At 39.5% G+C, this 23641-nt stretch overlaps 1 protein-coding gene across 1 annotated transcript in view; it reads left to right on the top strand.

The window, feature by feature from the left end:
• Window positions 1–18426: 18426 nt before the first annotated feature.
• Window positions 18427–23641, top strand: part of dnajc1 (DnaJ (Hsp40) homolog, subfamily C, member 1) — a 110890-nt gene continuing 105675 nt past the window's right edge. Inside the window, exon 1 of the mRNA XM_042331904.1 lies at window positions 18427–18618. Within this exon, the coding sequence (XP_042187838.1) occupies window positions 18460–18618 (159 nt within the window). The 5' untranslated portion in view covers window positions 18427–18459. The remainder of the gene's footprint in view (window positions 18619–23641) is intronic.

Below are 23641 nucleotides of genomic sequence, written 5' to 3'. Positions count from 1 at the left end.
AGGGAGCAGCCGTCAAAGGCACTCGCTTGAATGCGGCGTCTGTCCCAGCAAAAAGGACATTATTTTTCTTCCTTTCTTTCCTGTGGGATCGGGTGCACACACACACACACACACACACACACACACAGGGATCCAGTTGGCATTTGTTATTGGCGTGAGCAAGTTTTAAAATCGCGGGTTTCGCACAATCATTATCCCATGTGTTCCTGGTGGAAGCAAAGCAGAGATGCGGGAATCAGGGGATTATTCTGGCGATAACCAAGGATTTATTTTTTTTTGCAATTGCACCTCGTCTGAAATATAACAAAAAAAAATCCCGCCTCATATTTCTCCCCGTAACAGACCTTTATTTCCCAACAAGTCAGAGTTACAGAATAAGAGAAGTGTTGGCCGCACATTGACATTAACACTGATCATTTCTTCTTTGAAACATCTCGACTATACGAAAACATATGCAAAACTACTGGTTGCGATTGTACTACTTAACATTATTACGATTTGTTTGCAAATGTTGAGACACAATCGTCCTGTTTGTTAAGCATTCAAAATAAATAGTACATCTCGCATGAAAGTATTGTATGGTTTATCTTTACTTCCATCAAGAAACAATGGCATCTGTCGCGAGATGAAAGTTTTGTTTTACTTAGTTTACTTTGTTAAAGCCTTCTCTTATTTTTAGGAAAATACAAATAATAAATGTTAAATATATTACGCTAAGACCAACACAATGATTTCTAAAGTGACAATTACTAGTGATTATATTTCCCTGTTTTCCCTCAATAATGCCTCACCGTTAGTATTTCCACTGTCAGGTTCCAGTTTAGTAGTAAATCGCTGAACAGTAATTGTGTTTAGATTTGCCCTGGTTATGAGCTATTATTCTCTTCTATTGTGTAATTTTATGGTTAGACTTAAAATCTTTACAATTGATTAACTCTTCAAACGACTTATGGTTTTAAATCCATTAAAAGCCATGAAGCGGAGGAGAATGTAAATCAAGCTATTCTAACATCAGACCATCTCAGCTGATACAGAACTGATCAGCATTTGCAAAACATAAATACTAGCCATCAATATGCTCCCGCTGTTTCTCTCAAAATTAGTTTAAAAAAAACACATAAGAATAATTACGATGAAAAGTGAGGGTGAGCGAGCTAAACTACAGAAATGGATTGCGCACCTATAAAAGTAAAATCAGTGGGAAAATTACAGCCTATTTTGTGGTTGTACTGTGTATTTGTGTGCCGACATTTGTGGGATACGTTGTCATATTTTTTCTTCCAAATCTTGCAACATTTGTAGTGCAACTGAAGTAAGATAAGAATTAAGGGGTTATAATAATGTGCAATTCCCAACAGCTATTTGACATTTACAGAAGCGTCTGTGTAGCAAACAAACAAGGAAATTCCTCAAATTGTCTAATAAATACAACTACTCTATTGACAGCTATCTTCAGTGCCACATTGACCACTTCCATTAACAAGGAACATATGAAAAGCAGCTTCAACGACTGATCGCTGTGTTGTTGAATAAATTGGGCATTCATAGGCCATCAGAGCACATTTTGACCATCCTCGACAGTGCAGGAGTTGGGAGCAATACGAGTACAATATAAACGTGATTCACTTCAAGCGGTTTGCATTATGTATAACTTTATCCACGTCATTGCCTTTCCGGGCAAAAATAAAAAAAAAGGATCGTATGTGTAGAATACTGGGTTGATGTGTCGGTAAAGCAATAACCTACTATATATGCAACCTTTCAACCTCCTCAGAGAGTGTTTTTTTCTTTTTCAAATAATATTGTTGGTGATTTGATAACATTATCCCCTGTACCACATATTAGATTAGAAGAGAAGAATGCATAGTACCAAAAGCAATGAAGATATGATCACATTGTTTAAAACAGGCAGCAAAAAATATTTTTGCTGATCCACTTCAGCTGTACCAAAAACGTGGGGAGAATATTCATTCAACTGACTGCGCTGCACTCTCACTGAGCACACATTGTGTGCCGTGAAATTCCGTATATCTCCAATGAGGGAACAAAATGCCAATACCATTTATTAATATTACCAGAAATACGCATCACTTTCTGTATCTATGGTGCTTGCATTTGAGGAAGGTTGGAGTGACGTTTAGTTTGGTAGTTGATTTTGAGATACATAAGGATACAGTATATACATTCCCTAAAGCTAAACTTCAAAACAGTTCCTGAAACTCCGCCACGTCGTCGTGGGCTCAGTAATTCCATTGAGGACAGATGAGCGTTTGTAATTTCTGTTTCACTTTTCACGTCTCCAATCCACTGAGATGGCTGTGAGGGGGCAACATCTCGACCAGGGATGGAGATGGAAATGTAACAATGAAATCGTTGTGGCTAAAGCCAGTCCCTTTCCAGTCACTGATTGCCTTGATTGGGTTAAGATGCTTATCACAGAGCTTCAGCAATAATCTCTGACAAGAAATGACAAGCACACATGTTAGTGGCACATGTATACAGACCCTGTGACACTAGGCCACAAGCATCAATAATAAGCAACTTGTTGTGTTGTCAAATGAATCCCAAACTTGCAAAATAGATTGAACAATTTAAAAACAACGGGCGGGTAAGACATGAAACAAAAACACACGTAAAACGCAACTTTAACAATTAATACTGACATAAATCGCAGAACAGCAACAAAATTAAAACGTCCGTATTACTGGTAAATGATTAAACTTTACTATTATGGAATCTGACTTTGTTGATGTTTTCTTTGTGCTCATGTTAGCTCAAAACATTGTCCCAAATGATTCGGAGAACTGTTAACAGTCATGGTCGTTTCAAACTTGTCCACTTTTAATTTCAATACAATTAAGTAATTCATCTAGGCTTTTTTACAGTCTTTAGAAAACAGAGATGGTCATTTGGTCTCGACTGAAAGATGAAGGAATCGGAGACAATGCATTTCGAAGATATCATTAGCATTTGTATAACCATTAGACATTGAAAATAAATCACTCATTTCTTTGACGTTTCGACTGACCATGTACAGCCCTTGCCATTGATGTGGGTAATTTACCAATTAAGACTTTGCTTATGCAGAATAATTCTAATCTATTTCATACAGTCATCAGACATTTGGCTTTCAGTCAAACTAAAGTTGGTAAAATCAGTAATTTTGTTTTAATTTGTGTTCTTATTTTTATTTTTTTTTAAAAATTTTTTTGGGGGGGTGGGTGTGGGAGGGGTTTAGCCTGATGTGAAAAGGCAGGGGATGTCTTTATTAAGCACAGTGCCGCTGAGTTGAAACAAAAATCATTGTATGTAAACATAAGGTTGGTTTATTCCGAGTCCAGTTGGTTTTATGTTTAGTTAAGGTTTGATTTCAGTTGCATGATTGATAAAATATCCTTGTTGGGTGATTTAACACTGCACACCTCAAGTCAGGTGTTTGTTGTTTGTTTATTCAACAGTGGATGCCACAACGTTAGATGAATTTTACCCCCTTTTTAGGCACAGTATAATTTCAACCCATTAAAAGATAAATATTGATATTGAGATGCAGCAGATTGTTACTAAGTAAAGCTTTCAATCCTATTCAAGTAATATTTCTTGGGAGAACTTTTTTTTAAACAACTGATGAATCGGACCTTAAATCAACTTATTTCCACGTGGAGTTGCTGTTCGTGATAATTGACTATTAGCTGGCTAAAGAGCTAATGAATCCACTAACTAAGTTCAAAAGTAATCATTCAATGGAGTAACGCAACGGGCAAAAGAATATGCATTTGTTTCTGACTTCCCAGAATGATCACAGCCCTCTTAATCCAATCTCTGTGTATTTTTTTTCCAGAGACACTGTTTGTATTGTATTGTAAACTGATCTGCTTCTCAATCGCTGGATTCCAAAGGCAGCTGCATCTAAGATGTAAGCTGCAATTGGTTAGAAAAATTACAACTAACGTATTTACTTTGTGCTGTGCCCCCACCCTATGATTGGGCATTGCTCAGGATCTGCACCAAACAGATGCATTTGATTCTTTATCCGCATATAAATCGAGATCCTTCCAGTTCGCTTCTGTGCATGTGCATGTAATGGGAGTGCATGAATAAATCTGCTTCTCTCTGTGTCGGTTCTCAACCCCTCTGCAAAATATGACACTCCTTTCAGGTGACACGGTGCAGTAGAAATAGTTGTGTGAAGCCAAGGAGAGCAAACTGTGATTCCATGAAATACAACATGGCTCACACTACCTGAACACGTTTCCACCACTCAGGCAGCATTTCCTGTGATTAATTCCCTTGAGATCTGGCATTGCACTTACATGTATTTATACGAGGCAGATCAGCAAAGATGTAATTTCACGATGCATCCAATCCAGTCCAGATAAAATTACCTTTGGGGTGTAATTTGAGTAAACTTTAATTGTTCAGGTTTCTTGGCGTACTTTCCCAATACTTCTCCGAGTTTGTGTTTAACGAAAAAAAGCCTTGAAATAGCACAGAAGTTTAAAGAATCTCTTGCATCCCAGTTGTGATTTAATTATCTGAGGGGAAGAGTAGATGTGCGCTCCCTAACGATTTAAATCATTCAAAACGTGCAGAGACATTTCAGCAAATATTCAATAAGTGAAGGGCCTGATGGTATTTTCATCTCAAGCTTTCGAAGTATAGCACTAATGGTGCATTGTCTGATCATATAGAAACATGGTACAATATTGCATTTTACTAGGCAAGTGGGGTATTTCGGTGTACATAGGACTGAGATTTATTATCTGGAAGTGTTTGACACATTAGCTGGTGCAGCCACTTGCCTTTAGGCTACACTTAAGAGCGCGCTAAATTCTCCGTATAAACCAATTTGTAACATGAGCTTTAATTGGAAAGTTTTCTGGATGTGTAGGAAACAAATAAACGCACAATTCCTGTGGTCAAATAAATGATTCCTTTTGATGATAAAATGACCAGAATAACATAAACGTAAAAGAAACCAATACAAGTTTTTTTTTGATGTATTTGCATGGGGAATACTCCAGGGGAAACTATATTCACATTAGTTCAGATATAAAATAATGCCCGACAAATAGATTTTGTCTGAACATCTGAACTGAAATAACTCACCTGGGGAAAGTTTAAGGGTGGGGAGTGTTTTCTTTCCCAGGACGATTATTGCATTCACTTATAATTTATGTTTGTTGTCAACTTGTGAAGTAATTGTATGACGAGATGCATTTTCTCTCTGTTGCTTTTTTTTAACGGGACAATCACAAGGCACCTGAGCACTTCACTTAGTTGTGTGCATTCTTTGAAGCATCCAATTGAAAGGGGGTTTAGCTTCATGGGTTTGAGATTGAGTGCTTTAATATGATCCGTTTTGGGTCTCTTCATTTCCTTTTGAAATATTAATATGTATACGATTACCACCACCTTCCCAATTTCCATGGATGATGCCTGATTTCTAACATGTAGATTATTTAAACTCCTGACACCTTTTAGTGCAGCTATTTTCTGTACGAAAACGTACTAATCCTTCTCGACTTGCGAAAACACGCCTCCCACTTTTTTGTGTGCCACAGGAAATAAATGTAACCCTTTCCTGGATTGTTTTTTTGCACTGAAGACTAGTCCGCTTTATCTGTAGTTCTATTTATGTTCTTTCTTTTTGCAGGTGTTTCACAATTGATAGAATGATGTATTTTCTCTGCACAAAGTGGGCAAAGTGGGCAGTAACACAGAGACAAGTATTTTACTGTACTTACTGAGAGGGGTGTTCAGATTCTAAACACCTTGACATCTCCACATTTTGAAAAGGGCAGCACTTTTAAAATAAATAAATGTGAATATAATTATTTTGCCTGAATCCCAGTTTCAATTCACATGGTATCTGTTAATTGAATATGTGGCAGATTGCAGTTATTATATTAAATTTCACATTTGAGGAACTGGGCTTCATATTTTGTTCAAATTAGTGAAGCTTCTTCATATCACCACTTCTTTCAGGAACACTAAATATCCTTGTATATCACATATCGCATAGATACAATAATTATGCCAGCGATTGACTTGACTGCACCTATGATGTGACGCAACCAAATTGTTACCTTTTTTCTGCTGCAGTTTTTTATTTTAGAAAATAATCAGAATTCCATTTGGTTATAATAAAAATAATCTCGCATTTGATAATAATGCCTTATCATGTAATTGAGATGTCTCAAAGTGCTCCACAAGATAAACTGCAAAGTGCATGGACTGTGTATTTTACAGGCAAATACGCAGTGAATTCTGCATACCAATGCCCCACAAACAGCCATCAAGTGAATGATCAATTTCATCCTGGGGATTATTGGCCAGGACACCAGGAAAAAAAATCTTTTTGAGTGGTGTCATGGGAGCTTTATCGTCTACCTCAACAGACATAAAAAGATCTGTCTATAGTGAAATAAATAAATTATAACATATGCAGCATGTGCTTTGCAAATATAGACTTTGAGCAGTTACCTAAGGTAAGCATAAAAGTAGTCATTTAACTGCTCTAATATTTAATTCAATGTGTTGGGATATAACATTAAGATAGCTTAATGTAAGTTGAGCTGTATCTTTGCTGACCTGTGAGTAAATGGTTAGTTAGATCAAAATTTATATGAAAATGCAAGTTATTTCTGGGCTTTTGCAACAAGGGTGTTTTGCTTTTCATAAATAAAACAATTAGGTTTAATCCTTAGATGAATCTCTGCCAGCTGGTAAAACAGAGATTTCCATCTACATGGGACAACTGATTTTGCATATTTTCAGTTCATGACACTGGAAACAGTCCTCCCACATACAGACAGATGTCCTAAAATTTGTATTGTGTTACTAACAGTAACCCTGTAAGACTAAAATCGTGTTTAATTTTTATAAGAAACTTCACCAGTTGCACTTTAATCACATTAGCTCCAAGACCCGCTACTCCATTCTTTCGATCAAATTAGAATATTTATTAGTTTCTACATGTAAAGTGCAAAGATCCCTTGCAGTTCCCACCATTCATTTTGGAAGGTTGGCGCAATCTTTATTAAATGTTTATATTGCCCGAAATGGTTTAAAGGTTAGCTTTGCAGCAGAAAAATTTTGGTCGCCCAACATCATATATGCAATCAGGTCAATCCCTGACACAAGTACTGTATCTTAATGACAAATGACCTCTGACCGCCCCCCCCACCTCCACCCACCATAGACATGGAACTTTGTGAACAATTAATCTTTCCGTGGATCCCCAAGAGTTGACTAACATTGCTTCTGGTGTAGTTTTTGAATGCAATATTTTTGTTCAAACAGGGTTGATGGCATAATTTGGGGGCAACTATGCTGAAGAAGATTTTGAGTCTAACAGTGTGAATGAAGTGAATTAATATATAAAAAAATACAGATCATTAACCTAGGGTTTGTCAGTGATTATATAATTTTAACTGTGCATATTAGTCATTTCATCCACATCATCGGTCTCAGTAATTCTTTCCAGCTGGATTCCCCACTGCCACCATCAACACTGATTACTTAAATTAATACGTTGGTGTTAATTTCACTGTACCTAGCAGTTATAAATGAGAGCAGAATAATAGCAATGATACAGTGACTGTGTGAAACAAATAATGTACCGTGTTGGCTTTACTACACATTAGTCTACGATCATTTAATAAAACAGTTAACAAAGTATTCCAGATCTTGCAAAAAACATGACTTCTTTCTCAACTCATAAATCTTTCACAGCAGACAAAACATAAAAATAGCCAGTACATAAAGAATTCCATTTTCCTACTTCAACTGACCCAATGCATCTTTCAAAGCTCAGAATGCCTATATGGGCTAATGTTAGAAGAACATCAAAAGCTGAACATTATCATATAATAAATAAACCATATCACCATCCATATCGCAGGTCAGCTATTTTTTCCCAATAGTATTTAAAAAAATATATTTGTACTAAGCATTTTAATTTATGGTTTAACATGAACAATGTCTGTAGTATTGTTAGATTTTGATGCACTACATATTGAACAAAACATTTATTTGAATTTAAGTAAGGTATGGATCCATTTATAAATAATCAGACTAGTAATTTTATGCACCAAGATTTGTATAAGCTTCTGGGATCACCGAGTTCTTCATACATCAGTCAATATCAAAAGTGGCACCAGATGACCTACATTCTTTTGTTGTAAAAAGTGGTCCAATTTGCTATGTATTTGGTCTTTATCGACTGCACTCCCTGCATCGTATTTCCCAATATAACTATGTCTACCACATTGTTATGTCGTCACATTTTGTTTGGGCTTTCAGTCTGTCCCCATATAAATGGAGGCAGTAGTTGATTACACACAAAACAAAACATCTTTACTGGGAGCTACATGGTATTCTAAGGTTGGCCTAGTATACACGCAGCTTGATCATTGGGGACGGGACCATCAAATGGATTATTCAGTTAATTCAAGACAATCTCCAGTCAGATTTTTGCCTTCTCAATTGTATCAATAGTTCTATTTGTTTTCTAAAAGAAAACTTTTAAAAACACAGACAGATCATTGAGGATAAAAAAAACAAAAAAAGTTATGAAATAAGAATGAAGCACTTAAAAAATATAGATACTGTATTCAAATTATAGTGTGTTTATGCAGGCATAAGCAATATTATGGTAGGAAGTGCAGCTCAAAACAGACAATCATGCCATAATATTTATAGCTATTCAGTATTCATTGATTTGCAACCTGCAGTATCTAGGTTAACCACGGAGTACATTAGTATTGTGCAACTAATGCCAGGCCGAAAGGGATATTCATCTTCAGTGTTTTCAGATTCCCTGGGTATTGACTGACTAGAGCGAGAGCTTCCTTGGGTAACTTCAGAAAAGATGAATCACTATACCTAATTCCTCACTGAAACTGGCATGAGTTACTAATCTGTGGCCGGCAAAGTTTATTAGAGTTGAAGTATGCCATCTTCAGGACCTTAATTCAGATCAGTTTAAACTGGGTTACAGAAACATAAGCCTAGCTACATGGAGAAAAGTCCAAGATGAAGACAATGGGCCATAGGAAAATGGGCCATTCCAAATGAAAGCTGCATTCAAAGGCAGAATGAAGAATTCTGTTTTCCTTTTTTCCTAAACATCCAATTCGAGACACCGTGTCCTGAATATCGAATGTGCATTGTATTGAGCAATGTCCTCAATTCTTTGTCAAAATGTGGTATCTCAAATGAGTTGCTACACTGACATGGCTGCATATTATTTTCAAACCTGAAATTGGTTTGAAAACAATGACTCATCTTGAATCTCTGGGCAGAAAGTGTCAAATTTTTAGGATCATAATGAAATGAGTTCAGATTTATCTCTTCATTAATCATTTGCACGCGTAAATATGTCACTTTGTTGGTAACCATAGTTAAAACAATGTTTTATATTTTTGATGTTGTCCATATGGGTATAATTTATGCAACTTTCTCTGACATTGAAATTAGCACCATATGAATAATGTTTCATAGAAATGGTTCATAAACAAATGGAATTAAAATAATTAAAAAACGATATTTAAGAACAACTGCATGTCATAATAAGAAATAAGAGGGAATTTGCATTTTTATAACACTGTATCACATTGAAATATCTCAAAGCTTTTACCTGGTAATTACTGATAAATATAATTGTTTTGTAGGCAAATACAACAACCACTTGAATCTACAAGGCCACGCAAATAGTCAGGAAATGAATGATTGTTGACCATCACATCAGAAGAAACCTTTTCAAACAGTAGCATGGGATCTTTCACTTCCACCAGCATAGGCAGACGTTTTTAACATTTCATCTGTAAATACCTCTGATAATGTAGCATTCCTCAGCCCTGGAGCCTAGACTGTGAGCTCAAGTCCCGGTTCAGTCAAGAGAGCTATCAACTGAGTCAAATTGACACAGATGTCAGTTTGACTCAGCTGGTAGTACTCAGTTGGTAGCTTCATGTTATAATGGCTTACAACATAGTCTTTTCATACGTGACAAGTAGGTTTGAATTCTGTTTACGCAAATGCGAGAAATTTCTTCTGATGGTTTTGAAGGCTATTAATGAAATGTTGAAAATATGGTTGGACAGTTTCAAAACAGCTCTTCCAAGTAAAATTCTGCCTCTAATTTGATACAAATTGGGAATGTATAGATAAGGTAGGAAACAAAAAGTGAGTGATCTTCTCAGGTTTCAGTAAAGGGGCACTACTGGCATAATTTAGGAAGGTCTCTCTATAGGTACAATTTTTGTACTTGAGAAACATTTTGTGCTTGCTACATGAACAGTCTGAAAGAACAATTACAACAAAAAATGACAGGCATAGATGTCATAAAGATATGTAGCATGTAGCACAACCTTCGTAGAAAATTAATTTTACAGGAAACGTATTCCATGATTCCGCACACAGTAAAAATTGGATTTTAATGGACGTTTCCTACTTAAACCCCAAAAGTAGCATCATTCTGCCTTGAGCTACTTTTTTTTGTTTGCAATTACTGCACACACTGTCAGGAATGGGAGTTAAAGCAATTAACAATGTCTGGTAGGGAATTAAGCTGTGCAAGGCATAATTTTTCCTTAGTCTGAACCTTTTCAGAAAAAAGGGGTATTTAGTAAGGTTAAGATGAACAGAGCATCACAGCACCATAGGAATTAATCATCCTGTTTTGTAATTCCAAAATAAGAACATAGACACTGAATTAATGAAGTGTTATTGGTTGGGATTATGGGAGCACAACTGGACCATTTTTATCAGGACTAACAATCATATGAAACAAATATCAACAAGGTAATATACAGTTGTCATGCAATTGATGAATAACTCACACCCCACACACATTTCCATTATTTATCTTGTATATCTGCACATTACAGCAATTACAATAATTGCTGTTTATTAATTATAATGCAGTATAACATGCACACGGTTCACAAATTCAAGTATAACATTTTGTGAGTAATAATGTTGCCCCTGAGAGATGGAAGAACACATGGAAGATGTTGAACATACAGAGACACAAAAAGATCAGTGACAGTTAAATTTGCCACACTAGCTGCATTCTCCATGTTAAAAGGGAAAATGAATGATGGTATTCTGGTTATAATATTATGGGCATAAATGTCTGTTTCAGATATTTCCCTTCAATGTTTCCAGTTCCTCTGTTTTTAAGATGGATTGTGTAGGGCTATAGTAAATCAATGCAGGAGATGGTGCTGTTTGTCATGCTTTGGCTCAGTTATGGATTGATTAATTTACTGTATGTTCCCCTGACAATTGTCTTGCTAGAAAGCCAGAGTATGTACAAGAGAACTATTCCCCTGTGATCATTTTTTCTGAGAGCTGCACGTGCAGTCAACTCTCAATTCAATGTATTCTATAGAAATAACTATAGGAATACAGTAATAAGATACCAGCGTGGATATCGAGTGGAATATTTGACACTTTACAGTAAAGGTAGCGCAAAAGTTACTGAGTATTTGTCAGTAACCACCAACTAGGAATCCTTGATATTTCTGAATAATTTATAGTGAACTGTAACATTCTTAACATATTAATGATCTTTGCATTTAATATAGTATAATATAATATATAATATATAATAATAATATAATATATAGTATAATATAATATAGTAACATGTCTTCGAGACGTCTCAAAGCGCTTCACAGAATATACTGTCAAGTGAATTGACTGTATATTTTGCGGGCGGAGTATTTATTATGGATGGCTTTGTCTTTAATAGCCTTCATTGCCTTTAGCAGTGATTTTCCAATGGATGCGAGTTGAAATGTCTATTGCAAAACATTAAATCGTACTCTCAAAACGCCCTCCATCATACTTTCATTAACATCTGTGTGCGCTAATGATCATTACTAACTGCTCATTAAAAAATGCTGCAAGTCTCCTTAAAATTCTCGAAGGAGGGCCCTTGTATTCTGTTCTTAATGTCTAAGTAAAATAACCTGCTTACATTTCTGCCTCTGATTATTTTTAAGTCATGGATCATTTTGATTTTTTTCTTTTTTACGTGCTTGTTAAGTACTTCTATCCTCCTTGGGGTGAAATAAAGATGGTCTCCTCGGAGCTGAGATAGCTTCAAGGTGACATACTTGGGAACAGAATGTCGGAATCAAGTCAACCCTCTGTGGTGGTGGATTTGGTCTCCATTCAATTGGTGTATTGTTGTACAAATTTGGCTAATTAGAACAATAAAAGAGGGGGTGTTGTTTCAAACTAGTTTCCATTCACAAGTCAAAAGATATGGGCTCCAGATATCCAAACAGCCATATATTGTCAGTAATTTCACAAATGATAAGCTGAAGTTTTGAGCATTTCAGAACTTTCAGTATTTGGCAAATTCTTAAAAACAATGTTAATTTTGAAGCTGTTTTTTGTAAGTTCTTTAAAGAGTTTATTCTGAATTCCTACAAATACACAGTTTTTAATCCTGTGAAGTGGTTTGAAACATCTCAGTTATGTGATAAACGCTAACTCAAATACAAGTATTATTATTAATAATTCAAATTAAGTCAAAATCTGCATGGTCTCAAATACTATGTTCAGCAAACCTCTGGCTTACTGGGCTTTGGGTATCTGGAATGCAAACCTAGGCCCGAACCTAAAAGCAGACCAAAATTTTCTGCAAGCCCTCATGTCGACTGCCACAAGCTCAATTTCCAAGCATGCCCTAGTGCTGAGGAGCTCACCATCCTTGCCAGCTTTCACAGTGGTCAGGGATATCGACTTTGAATCAGATTGTTTGAATCCCGCGAGCAGAAGATGGCTTATTCGATAGCAGTATTCAAACAATTACACTGCCGGTACCAAGCCGGAAATTTCCCCCATTTAGTCTGGCTAGCTAGGGTTTAAGTGTAAATAGAATAAATCTAGACCCAGGTGAAGTTTCTCCACAAGAATACACATTGTAAATGTGCAAAAGACTTCCAAGGAATTTGGCAAATCAGAAAGATTACACTTAAAATTCTGTACTGTTATTTTATCCATTTGTTTTTGAAACATTCTCAACAGGCATGAGATTGATGTCCACAATGTCACTGATAATATGTTCAATAATACATGGGGAGGAGGATGGTACAAGGCAGCGATGGACCATTTTGAAATTACTTGACCCCTGATGACCCATGCATCTTTTTTTTAAGTACTAGGGCCAAATAGAAGGGAAATGATATACAGTGCAGGTGAATTGATATGCGCTTTGACAAGATGTTTTTGTTCCATTGAAAGTTTAGCCTGAAGAAACAACTTATTCTCTTGTATTTTATTTATATATTTTTTCTAAAGTAACGCAAATTCATTTGCTTATAGTATTCACTAGGCATGTACAATTATTTTCAAGTATTTAAAATTGATAAGATCTATTTATTGCATTGTTAATTGTTGATGTCAGGTCTGCCCACCCTCCTTTATTGAGAACATTGAGAAATGAATAGTAGATAGGGTGGTGGAGGGTTGCGAATGAAAGAAGAGCTAAATCAAATGGAACAATTCAAATCCATTATCTTCTCCGAGAACTTAAGGAATAATTTTACTGCAAAAAAGTCATGAAACAATGGTTCAACCAAGAAGCTCTAAAACAGTTCAGTGAGCAATTTTTTCCCTTTAACTAAATTAATAATTTGCACATATTTTACAATTTTACAAATTTTCTGTTTACTTGGTGTGAAGAGCTTGTTTGTAAATATAGTTGACAAGGTCTAAGGACATAGGATGTTATTAATGTGGGCAGACAGATTTATCAGAACAAATTAAGGAGAAGGGTTTATTTTGCTCATTATTTCTAATGAATTTGTGTATGAGGACTAAGCTATTCTGCTTGATTCTTAAGTTTAGCCTGTAGATAATAAATAAATATAGTGCAATTTTAAAAGCATAATTTAATTTTATTTCTATTCATGTCATGTTATATATAATTTGGATTGCATTATAATAATTTATAAGTGCACAGGGAGAAATTTGCAAAACCTACTGAACAGAGCAGAATAGCGCTGAGGCCACATAAACAAATTTGTTAAATGGAGTACATAGGGCAGAATAACCCCCAAGTGATTCACGATCTGGTATGTAATTACATAGAAATGTCCAAAATTAACAAGCCTCAGTTGGGACTAGAGATAATAGTTTCCTCTTGTCGGGTAGTCGTTATTTGGAATAGATTTCTAGTACTGGATCATACTTTGCATGAATTTTTTTTTAAAAAAAGGAAAATAAGTGTCTGACACTCATCGCTATGCTTAGGTGTATCTAAACCAGACTGAGAGTTCCACGTATGCATTCCACCTATTCATGGATACTTCCCTGTCTCCAGAATGGAATGTGCACTCTCTCTCTGGATGGAAACAGTCTATTTATCTAATTCTGGAAAGTATTAGATGCAAGTTGGCAAGAGACAATGTTTGGGGACCCCAAAGTTGGTTAAACTGATTGAGTTTAACCAACCAAGCTTTCTGCTGTTACTCTACCTAAGTCAATACCGCTTGATAGGGCTTTGGCTTTCCAGTCTAAGAAGAGCCAAGTTATATCAATAACACAGTCTGGCAAGCTTTCTGCTGGTGTAATGTTGCCCCACCTGGCTGGTATTCATCCTGCATTCTGTTGCCTGGTATTTCACCTTGTAGCCAGCTCAGGTCTGAGGAGACCTTACTGATCTCCCCCAAGGCTTTAAGTGGAGGGACTGTGGCATGGAGTTCCAGAGGGTGGGGGCAGAGTGGCAGAAGGCCCTCCCGTCAATGGTGGGGTGGGCGAGGTGGGGGACATGAAGCAGGCCAGAACCCGCTGGGCGGAGGGAGCATGCAGCAGGATAGGGGGTTAGGAGGTTGCAAAGGTAGGGGGGAGCATGACCATGGAGGGCTTTGAAGGTGAGGTCCAGGATCTTGAACTGTATCCTCTGTGTGATGGGAAACCGGTGGAGTCAGGCGAGGATGGGTGTGATAGGGACACGGAGCCTGGTGCAGGAGAGGACACGGGCTGCAGAGTTCTGGATGATCTGTAGCCTATGGAGGGAGGAGTTGGGGAGGCCAACAAGCAAGGACTTTGCATAGTCAATCACGATCCATAGATGCACACTCCACCTTACTAAGCCAATCTGGAACCTTAATAATAATAATAATAATCCTTGCATTTGATATAGCGCTTTTCACGTCGGGAGGACGTCCCAAAGCGCTTCACAGAACACACTGTAAAGTGAATTGACTGTATATTTGTGGGCGAACGCGGCAGCCAATTGCGCACAGCAATGTCCCACAAACTGTCATGGATTGAAAATGACCAATTTATTATTGTTTTTTTTTTGGAGGGATTATTATTAGGCGTGTGGAGTAAGGAAACTTGCCCAAGGTTTCACCCTGACCTGCCTGGAATTGAATTCAGGTCTCTCGCTTGCAAAGCGAGTGCTCTAACCACTGAGCTACAGGACTCCACCTTGAGTTCTTATTTGATCCTCAACTATCCTTTCTGCCCCACATCCATGCCATTAACCTGTTCTACCTTCCCCCACCTCTGCAATATTGCCCGGCTCCACCACTGTCTCACACCACAGGCCGCACCTCACACCCACATTCATTACATCGAGGCTTGACTATGCAAACTCCTTGCTTTGTCTTCCTCCCCAACGCCTCCCTCCATATGCTGCAGATCTTTTTGATACTCTTAAGCAGAGTAATGGGTTTCCGCATATATCAGATACTTGGTTGACCAAAACAAAATATGTGATTTGAATGCATTAATAATCTTTGAATAACTGAACTAAAAAAGTATAAAGGGCAATGTCAATAATTGCAAGTACATGGCATTGCTTGAATCTTGTAGTGTGTTTTAAATTTTAAATATTTCAATGAAGTGGGTCATAAATTACATCTTAAGTGTATGAAACAGCTTTGTAATACTATACAGATATTATAAAAATGAAAACATCTCCAATGGCTTAGTGGGTTTATCTAGTGCAGAGCTCAGGCACACAGAGTAGGAAGGCCGAAGTTTCAATTCCTAATCAAGTGCAAGGCCAGCAGTAGGCACCAATTGATCTGCCTGTGGACAGCAAAACCAACCAGGCTCCCAATTCTTGATCACTACCCAATGATCTTGTTGGAAATGCATACATGAAGATAAGATCATGCTTGGTTGTAAAGCCCCCAAAGTTCAGATTCACACATGAAAAAAGGCCACTTGGGAAAGCTATTGAAGAGCAGCCAGTGAATGTGGATCTGCATCCCAGTACAAATCTGCAAGAGAGGATGATTCTTTTTGTGATTGGAAGGAGGGACTTACAAGCTGGAAAGAAAATTAGGAAATCTACAACATGGGGAAGTAGATTTAAGGAAGTGGCAAGATATTCTGCCAAACATCCATTTTTTTTGAAGGGTAAGGTGTTAAAATGTGATGGTTGTTAGAGGGGGTACGGACCTAGCAAGTTGTTTTTGATTAAACATCATGAGATAAAATGTTCATTTATTTTCTGCTTTTAAATCCTGACTAGTTTAGTTGGTTACCTTCCTGGGAAGTAAAGAGAAAGATTCCTGGGTTCGATCCCTGGCAAGGTGAAATGTTGGGCAAGTTTCCTTTACTCCACACACCTCTGTGTATTGCTTTCCTGGGGGTAATAATTCCTTCAAAAAAAATTGTTACTTCAATCCACGACTGCTTGTGGGACACCGCTGTGCGCAATTGGCTGCCACGTTTCGCCTACAAAGTATACAGTCAACTCACTTTACACTATATTCTGTGAAGCACATTGAGACATCTCAACTTCACGATAAGGCGCGATATCAAATGCAATATAATAAGATGAGCAGGGTCTCTTTATAATAATAATAATAATAATAATCCTTGCATTTGATATAGCGCTTTTCACGTCGGGAGGACGTCCCAAAGCGCTTCACAGAACACACTGTAAAGTGAATTGACTGTATATTTGTGGGCGAACGCGGCAGCCAATTGCACACAACAATGTCCCACAAACAGTCGTAGATTGAAAATGACCAATTTTTTTTATTTTGTTTTGGAGGGATTATTATTAGGCGTGTGGAGTAAGGAAACTTGCCCAAGGTTTCGCCCTCTGCCTGGAATTGAACTCAGGTCTCTCACTTGCAAAGCGAGTGCTCTAACCACTGAGCTACAGGACTCCACTCTTTGGGGTTGAGTTAGCTCCAAGGAGCCGGTCAGTGTAACATTGGAATCGAGTCAATCCTCTGTGGCTACCCCAGTCGTCCAGTTCCTGAGCCAAGCAGGTCTGCACTCCAAAGCACCGGCTTATTGCCAGGAACCGGAGAAGCAAAACAATCAGCAAAGCCTGGGATTCTTCCCCTTAACTCCTATTAATAGGCAAGGTGGATCTAGCTGGACGAGCTCATGTTAGAAACGTCACAAAAACTTGCGGAGGGTGACCAGATGCCACAAATAACTTCAGTGGCAACCCGATGACCTGGAAGCGGGCGATAATTTTTTTTAAAAAAAAAAACCCCAACCCTTTCTAAGCCGATTTCCCGGGGGTAACAATTTTACTGCGTTACGACGAAGTCCGCATTGACGGGGGCCGTCTTACAATTGATCAAGGTTAAAGGATCTCGGTGGGTTCCTCGATGATTCGGGGTCCGCAAAAACGAGAAGCGGAAAGTAATCCTTTTAGCAGGAGAGAGAGGGGGGAAAAAAAATCGTGACAATTGGAAGCAGAATCAATAGGATGTCAATTATTTTTTTGTGTGTGTGGGTAAGAGAGGAGAGAGAGAGAGAGAGAAAGAGATGATTGAGTTGGTGGAGGCAATGCCAAAAGGCAAACCTGCAGTAAATGAAGGGTATGGGATGACCCCACAGTGGAGCAGTTTGTCTGGTCATCAACCAATTGGTGGTGTAAAGACACACGCGTGTGTGTGTGTGTGTGTGTGTGTGAAAACCAACCCCTCCTCCTCTCCCCCACCACCACCACCTCCACACAAAACAAGCGCTTGAGGACGCCCCCTCTACCCCCCCCCTCCCACACAGCTGAACAAAATACATGCGGTGCTATCTCTTTCTTTCAGAGACGCCGATCGACTTGCTCCTGGTGTTCCCTTCTCCTGGTATCTGGGGGAGTGAGTGAGTGGGTGGGTCGGGGGTGACTTATTTACTTACTTACTTACTTACTCACTTGGCACTTGTGTCGCGGCTCCTTTAAGAAGAGCAGTGCGTGTGTGTGTGTGTGTGAGTGAGTGAGTGAGTGAGTGAGAGTGAGGACGAGGGAGAGCCACGTTTCCAGGCGAGTGGCGGCGGCGGCGGAAAGAGAAGCGAGAGAGTGGAGTACAGTGTGTGCGGTCGGTCGGTCAGTCAGTCAGTGTCGGGCCCGGGCCCTGGTCCTCCTGAAGTGAAGGCAGAAGCCAAGGGGGGGGGGAGGTGGGGAGAGCTTCTGCTGCTGCTGTTGTCGCTGCTGTTGCCGGTGCCGCCGCCGCCGCCATGGCCGCGCGAGGCGGGCGGTTGGGACGGTTGGTCGCGGCGGCGGCGCTGCTCGTGCTGCTGACGTGCGGCCGCTGCTCGGCGAGTTGGGACCTCGAGCTGTTCGACCTGGTGGAGGAGGTGCCGCGCGACTTCTACAGCTTCCTCGACATCAAGCAGGTGAGGGAGGGAGGGGGGGAGGGGGTGCACAACACTGTGTGTGTGTGTGTGTGGGGGGGGGGGGGAAGAGAGAGAAAAGACCCCCTCCTCCTCCCCAAACTCCCTCCTTCTCCCTCTTCTCTCTGCCCTCCTTCTCCCTCCTCCCCCCCCCCTTTAGTTACCAATCCATCGTCAATCAATTGCTTATTGCCTTCAGATCAAGTCCCCCGTCCCCGTCCCCCCCACCCAGGTTAGGAGTTCACCCACGGCTCGTTTGGCTGTGGCGGATGGCAGGGCTGCCGAGGCCTAGTTGCTGCTGCTGCTGCTGTTTTTTTTGGGGTGTGTGTGTGTGTGTATGGGGGGGAAGGTGGTGCTGGTGGTTGCTGTCTGTTTGCCGGTAACACTGATAAATGTCGTCGTCGTCGTCGTTCATCTCTTCCCGGTTTGTTTGCTGAAGGGAGAGGACGGTTTTTACGGCCCTTTTCCTCTCTGTCTCGACTGACTGACTGACTGACTTGGTCCCATGTTTTTAAAGCCGTTTCCCCCCACACACCCCCCACACACACACACACACACTGTCTGTGTCTGTCTGTGTGTGAATTTTCACCGGTTCAGTCGTACCCTTTTTTTTTGAGGGGGGGGGGTTAAAAAAAATTAAACATATCTTTTTGGGGGTTAAAAAAAATGAGAGCGAGAGAGAGAGAGAGAGGGAAAGAGTTTCTTTTCCCACTTCCCTCCCCCCCCTCTCCAAAAAAAAAACACTTCAGTTATTTGAGAGATTGGACGGGATCCCAAGCAAAGAAAATTTAAAGTGGTGTTGGAAGTGACTAAAACTCCTGGTGGTGAGGTCGTGATGTGTGTGGTGGGTGGGGAGGGGGGAGGGGGAGGGGGAGGTGAGGGGCACTCGAGGTGTGTTGGCAGCTTTCAACACGGATTTAAGTTTCAAATCTAATGTTTTAAAACGGCAGTTATATTCAGGGTAAACGAGGCGGATGTTTTGCTTTCTGGTTTCCATGCAGACTGGTTATTACAGAGAGAGCTGTTTGTTGCCACACAGCACAGTCATTGTAATAACTGTTAAGATGCCGCTGCCTCTTATGAACTCAAGGATTCAGTTAAGTAATCAATCAACTACTGAAATGTCAGTTTTTTTTAGGTAGATTTGTCCCATGCTTTCTTTTGTTCCGTGAAGTTAGTGGGGGTTGACCATTGAATGGCGGCGCGCGTTTGCGATTGGCGAAGGGGGGGTTGGAAATTGCAGCATTTTCTTTTAAGTTGTCCTTGGTTTTCTTTCGGATGCGTACACATTTCCCGGCTGACTGATCGCTGCTCACCCCACTTCTTTCTCGGTTGACAGAAGGCGCAGAGGAATGTAACAGGGATAATTTCCACCCTTACCGAAGCGCGCGAACCACTACGCTTCACCTCCTCGCAATGCTGCTGCTGGGCTCAAATTGTCATTGCTGCTGTTAAAGGCATAAATGTGATTGCTGCTGTTGTACTGCTCATTAATATATGGTGTTTGAATTTATGGTGCTGTAAAAGAATGGGATTTCCCCTCTTTTGGTCATCTTCATTTTCATGGATCGCTTTTATTGACCAATTGTGATTATCAAAGTTTACATCATATTACTTAAATATCAATTTACAATGACCAGTACAGAGATCTATTAGTTATAGTCATCAAATGCAGTCATTGTTTTTTTACAATAAACTAAAGCTGTGAGACTGCAGACATATTACATGGGGTTAGGGTTACAAAGGGCAATTTCATGTTAGGCGTCAGGAAGTACTATACCGCAATAGAAATCCTTAATCCAAGTACTACTTCACGGCTAAGTTAAACTCTTGCCTCGGAGTTTTCCTTCATAGAATATTAATAAAAACTATCAATACAATGAATCTATTCAGAGATATAATGAAAAACTCTAGCGGTTTCCTCCCCTTCTCTATTATACTGTGGATGAAGGAATCCCTACACACATCAATGAACAGTTTGCAATCTGCTTATACAATGATGAAGTTGTGAAAATAATTTCCCCATGTTTTTAATTCTTCAGGTTCCAATGAAATTAATTTACGAAGGAGTTGGAACATCTTTGTGTAGTTATTACTCCTTAAATTAAAAAAATTACTGTTTCCATAATAAGTTGTGATTGAAATTACCCCCGTGGGCATTAATTGCATTTGGTTCTGGTTTATTGAGTCCATTTCCAGTCCTACCTGGAAAGCTTTCCCACTGCTTGTGCAGCGAGGACCACTCCTACCTGTTTGAACTTCAGCTTGCAGGGTTAACGGGAGCGGAGTGGGAAAAGCCCCTGCTCTCAGTGACTGGTCTGCCCTTATTCAGCCACTAAATATATTTATAATAATAATCATCCTTGCATTTGATACAGTGCCTTATTACGTCTTCGAGATGTCTCAAAGTGCTTCATAGAATTTACTGTAAAATGAATTGACTATTTTGTGGGTGAAATGCAGCAGCTAATTGCGCACAGCAATGTCCCACAAAGAGTCGTGGATTGAGTGACCAAATTTTTTTTAAAGCAGTTATTACCCCCGGAAAAGCAATACACCAATCAACTAACAACCAGGCTCCTATTTACTACTAGGTAAACAGAAGCGTGTAGAGTAAGGAAACTTGCCCAACATTTTGCCCTACCCGGGAATCAAACCCTTATTTGTAAGGAACTAATGTATTTGCAAGGATTCACTATACTTGATGCACATCATAAATACATTTTGTTTATAATTGGAAAAACAAAATTCCATTGTAATTTAAATATTTGTTTTCTGTGCAGTAGAATTCCTCATACCATTTTGGTCATGACAAATAGCCTTTCATTATGAAACGATGTTAGTGTTCAGTATTGTGTTTGCGAACAGATTAAGCAACACTGTAACAGAACTTAATGGTATAATACTGTGGTAAAGGATTGGCAACCTCTTTCCCCTGGGAATACAACTGTAATGGTTATTGCATGTACATGGCTGTCTCAGCAAACCTACCACACGGATTCCCAAAGCAATTTGGTTAGTTGATTAATTTTTGAAATATAATTTTCAAAAATATTTTCAACTTCTCACCAAAAACAACTTGAATTTATATAACACCTTTCACACATGGCAGCATCTCGGAGTTCTCATCATTGTTGAGTGGATTTTTCTAAATATTGTTTAAAATGATAACTTGGGGAAAGGTTTACTTGTTTGATGTAAGCAGTTATCTATCAAGGGCCCTTTGCAGAGTTTTTTTAAATGTGGAACTGATGCATAGGGCCTGGATTAAGTTCACTTGCCTGCTTACCTAATTCCAGAAAGAAGTAGGTGCACGTTGGCAAAAAACACAATTTTGGGCTCCCCAAAGTGTGCTTTGGAGTACTGCTGCAGTTTAACCATGTAAAATCACATAGATTGCCATTGCAAATTGACTGGCAAACTTCTCTGTACCTGTCTTGCCTGGACTGCGCTTCCAGTTAGGGCTTTGGCTTACAGAAATAACAAGAGCTGAGTGGTGGGGGTGGGGTGTGGTGAGGGGAAATCCTCTCCCAAATGATTGCTTTCTTCCAAGTCCTGATGATGAGGAGGTGGATGGTGGGGTAAGCTGGATTCCTTGGAGCTCAACTGGCCTCAAGGTGACTTGTTTGACAAAGGAATATCTGAATCCAGTCGATCTTCTGTGACTTTCTCAGTAGTCTGGTTCCTCAGCCAGACAAGTCTGCAGTTCTCCAGGGCTAAAACCACATGGCTTACCATTGAAAGCACCATCTGGCAAGCTTTCCTCTGCTTATCCAGCTAGGACCACCCTACCACTTAGAGATAGTTTCAGTGAGTTTCGCACCAACCCTCACATGGAGAGCTGGAGTATACATCCTGGATAAAATCCAAGTCTTGTACTCCCATAGCTTTCAGGTTCTCCATGAGGACTTTATGAGGCATTGGGTCAAAAGCTTGCGTGAATTGATTCCTGCAATGTAGGTGGGTTTCCCCATTACGAGTTCTGTGATCTTGTATCTGTATGAGGGTTGATGGGATTATAAATGCCAGCATATTGACTGTTGGGAAGCCATATGACAGATTGTACCTAGACTTCCAAAAGGTGTTTGACATGAAAGATTCTTTCACAAACTGATATTCACTGGGTATCAAGGGTAACACATAGACATTGATTCAACATTGGTGGAAGGAAATACAGAAGGTTGTTGCTCGGGAAGCTAAGTCAAAATGGGGGAGGTAATAAGTGATGTACCTCCAGGTCTGCACTTATTAAAACCATGTGAAGCAACAAAAATAAGCTCAATAGGATGCTTGCCAAATTAGCTGAGGTCAGAGTCCAGACCTCCAGAAGACTTCCTGAAGTTGTATATTGCTATAGTCAGGTCATATGTAGAATACTGCGCACAATTCTCGTCACTATGACAAAAGGAGGCTGTTCGGGCCTTAGAGGCTGTGCAGAGGAGAACAACAAGGATAAACCATGGCGTTAGAGGAATAATAATAATAATCCTTGCATTTGATTTAGCGCTTTTCACGTCGGGAGGACGTCCCAAAGCGCTTCACAGAATATACTGTAAAGTGAATTGACTGTATATTTGAGGGCGCACGCGGCAGCCAATTGCACACAGCAATGTCCCACAAACAGTCGTAGATTGAAAATGACCAATTTATTATTGTTTTTGGTTTTGGAGGGATTATTATTAGGCGTGTGGAGTAAGGAAACTTGCCCAAGTTTCGCCCTGACCTGCCTAGAATTGAACTCAGGTCTCTCGCTTGCAAAGCGAGTGCTCTAACCACTGAGCTACAGGACTCCACAAATGACCTATGGTTAATAATTAGACAGTCTTGGAAGGTCTTTCAGAGGGGTCTTTATACAACAACAAGAATACATTTGTATAGGGCCTTTCACGTCAGGAGGATGTCCCAAGGCGCTGGACAGTGTACAACATTTCAGACCCAGGAAGGGAGAAAGGGGAGAAAGGGAAGTTGACCGATGACATGGTCAAAGAAGAGGGTTTTGAAGTGGTATAAGATTTTAAATCGGATC

This window comes from Callorhinchus milii, unplaced genomic scaffold (assembly GCF_018977255.1).
Source record: "Callorhinchus milii isolate IMCB2004 unplaced genomic scaffold, IMCB_Cmil_1.0 Scaffold2, whole genome shotgun sequence".
Lineage (NCBI taxonomy): Eukaryota > Metazoa > Chordata > Chondrichthyes > Chimaeriformes > Callorhinchidae > Callorhinchus > Callorhinchus milii.
Note: the sequence above shows the minus strand (reverse complement) of the source record. Positions and strands in the feature narration are given on the sequence as shown.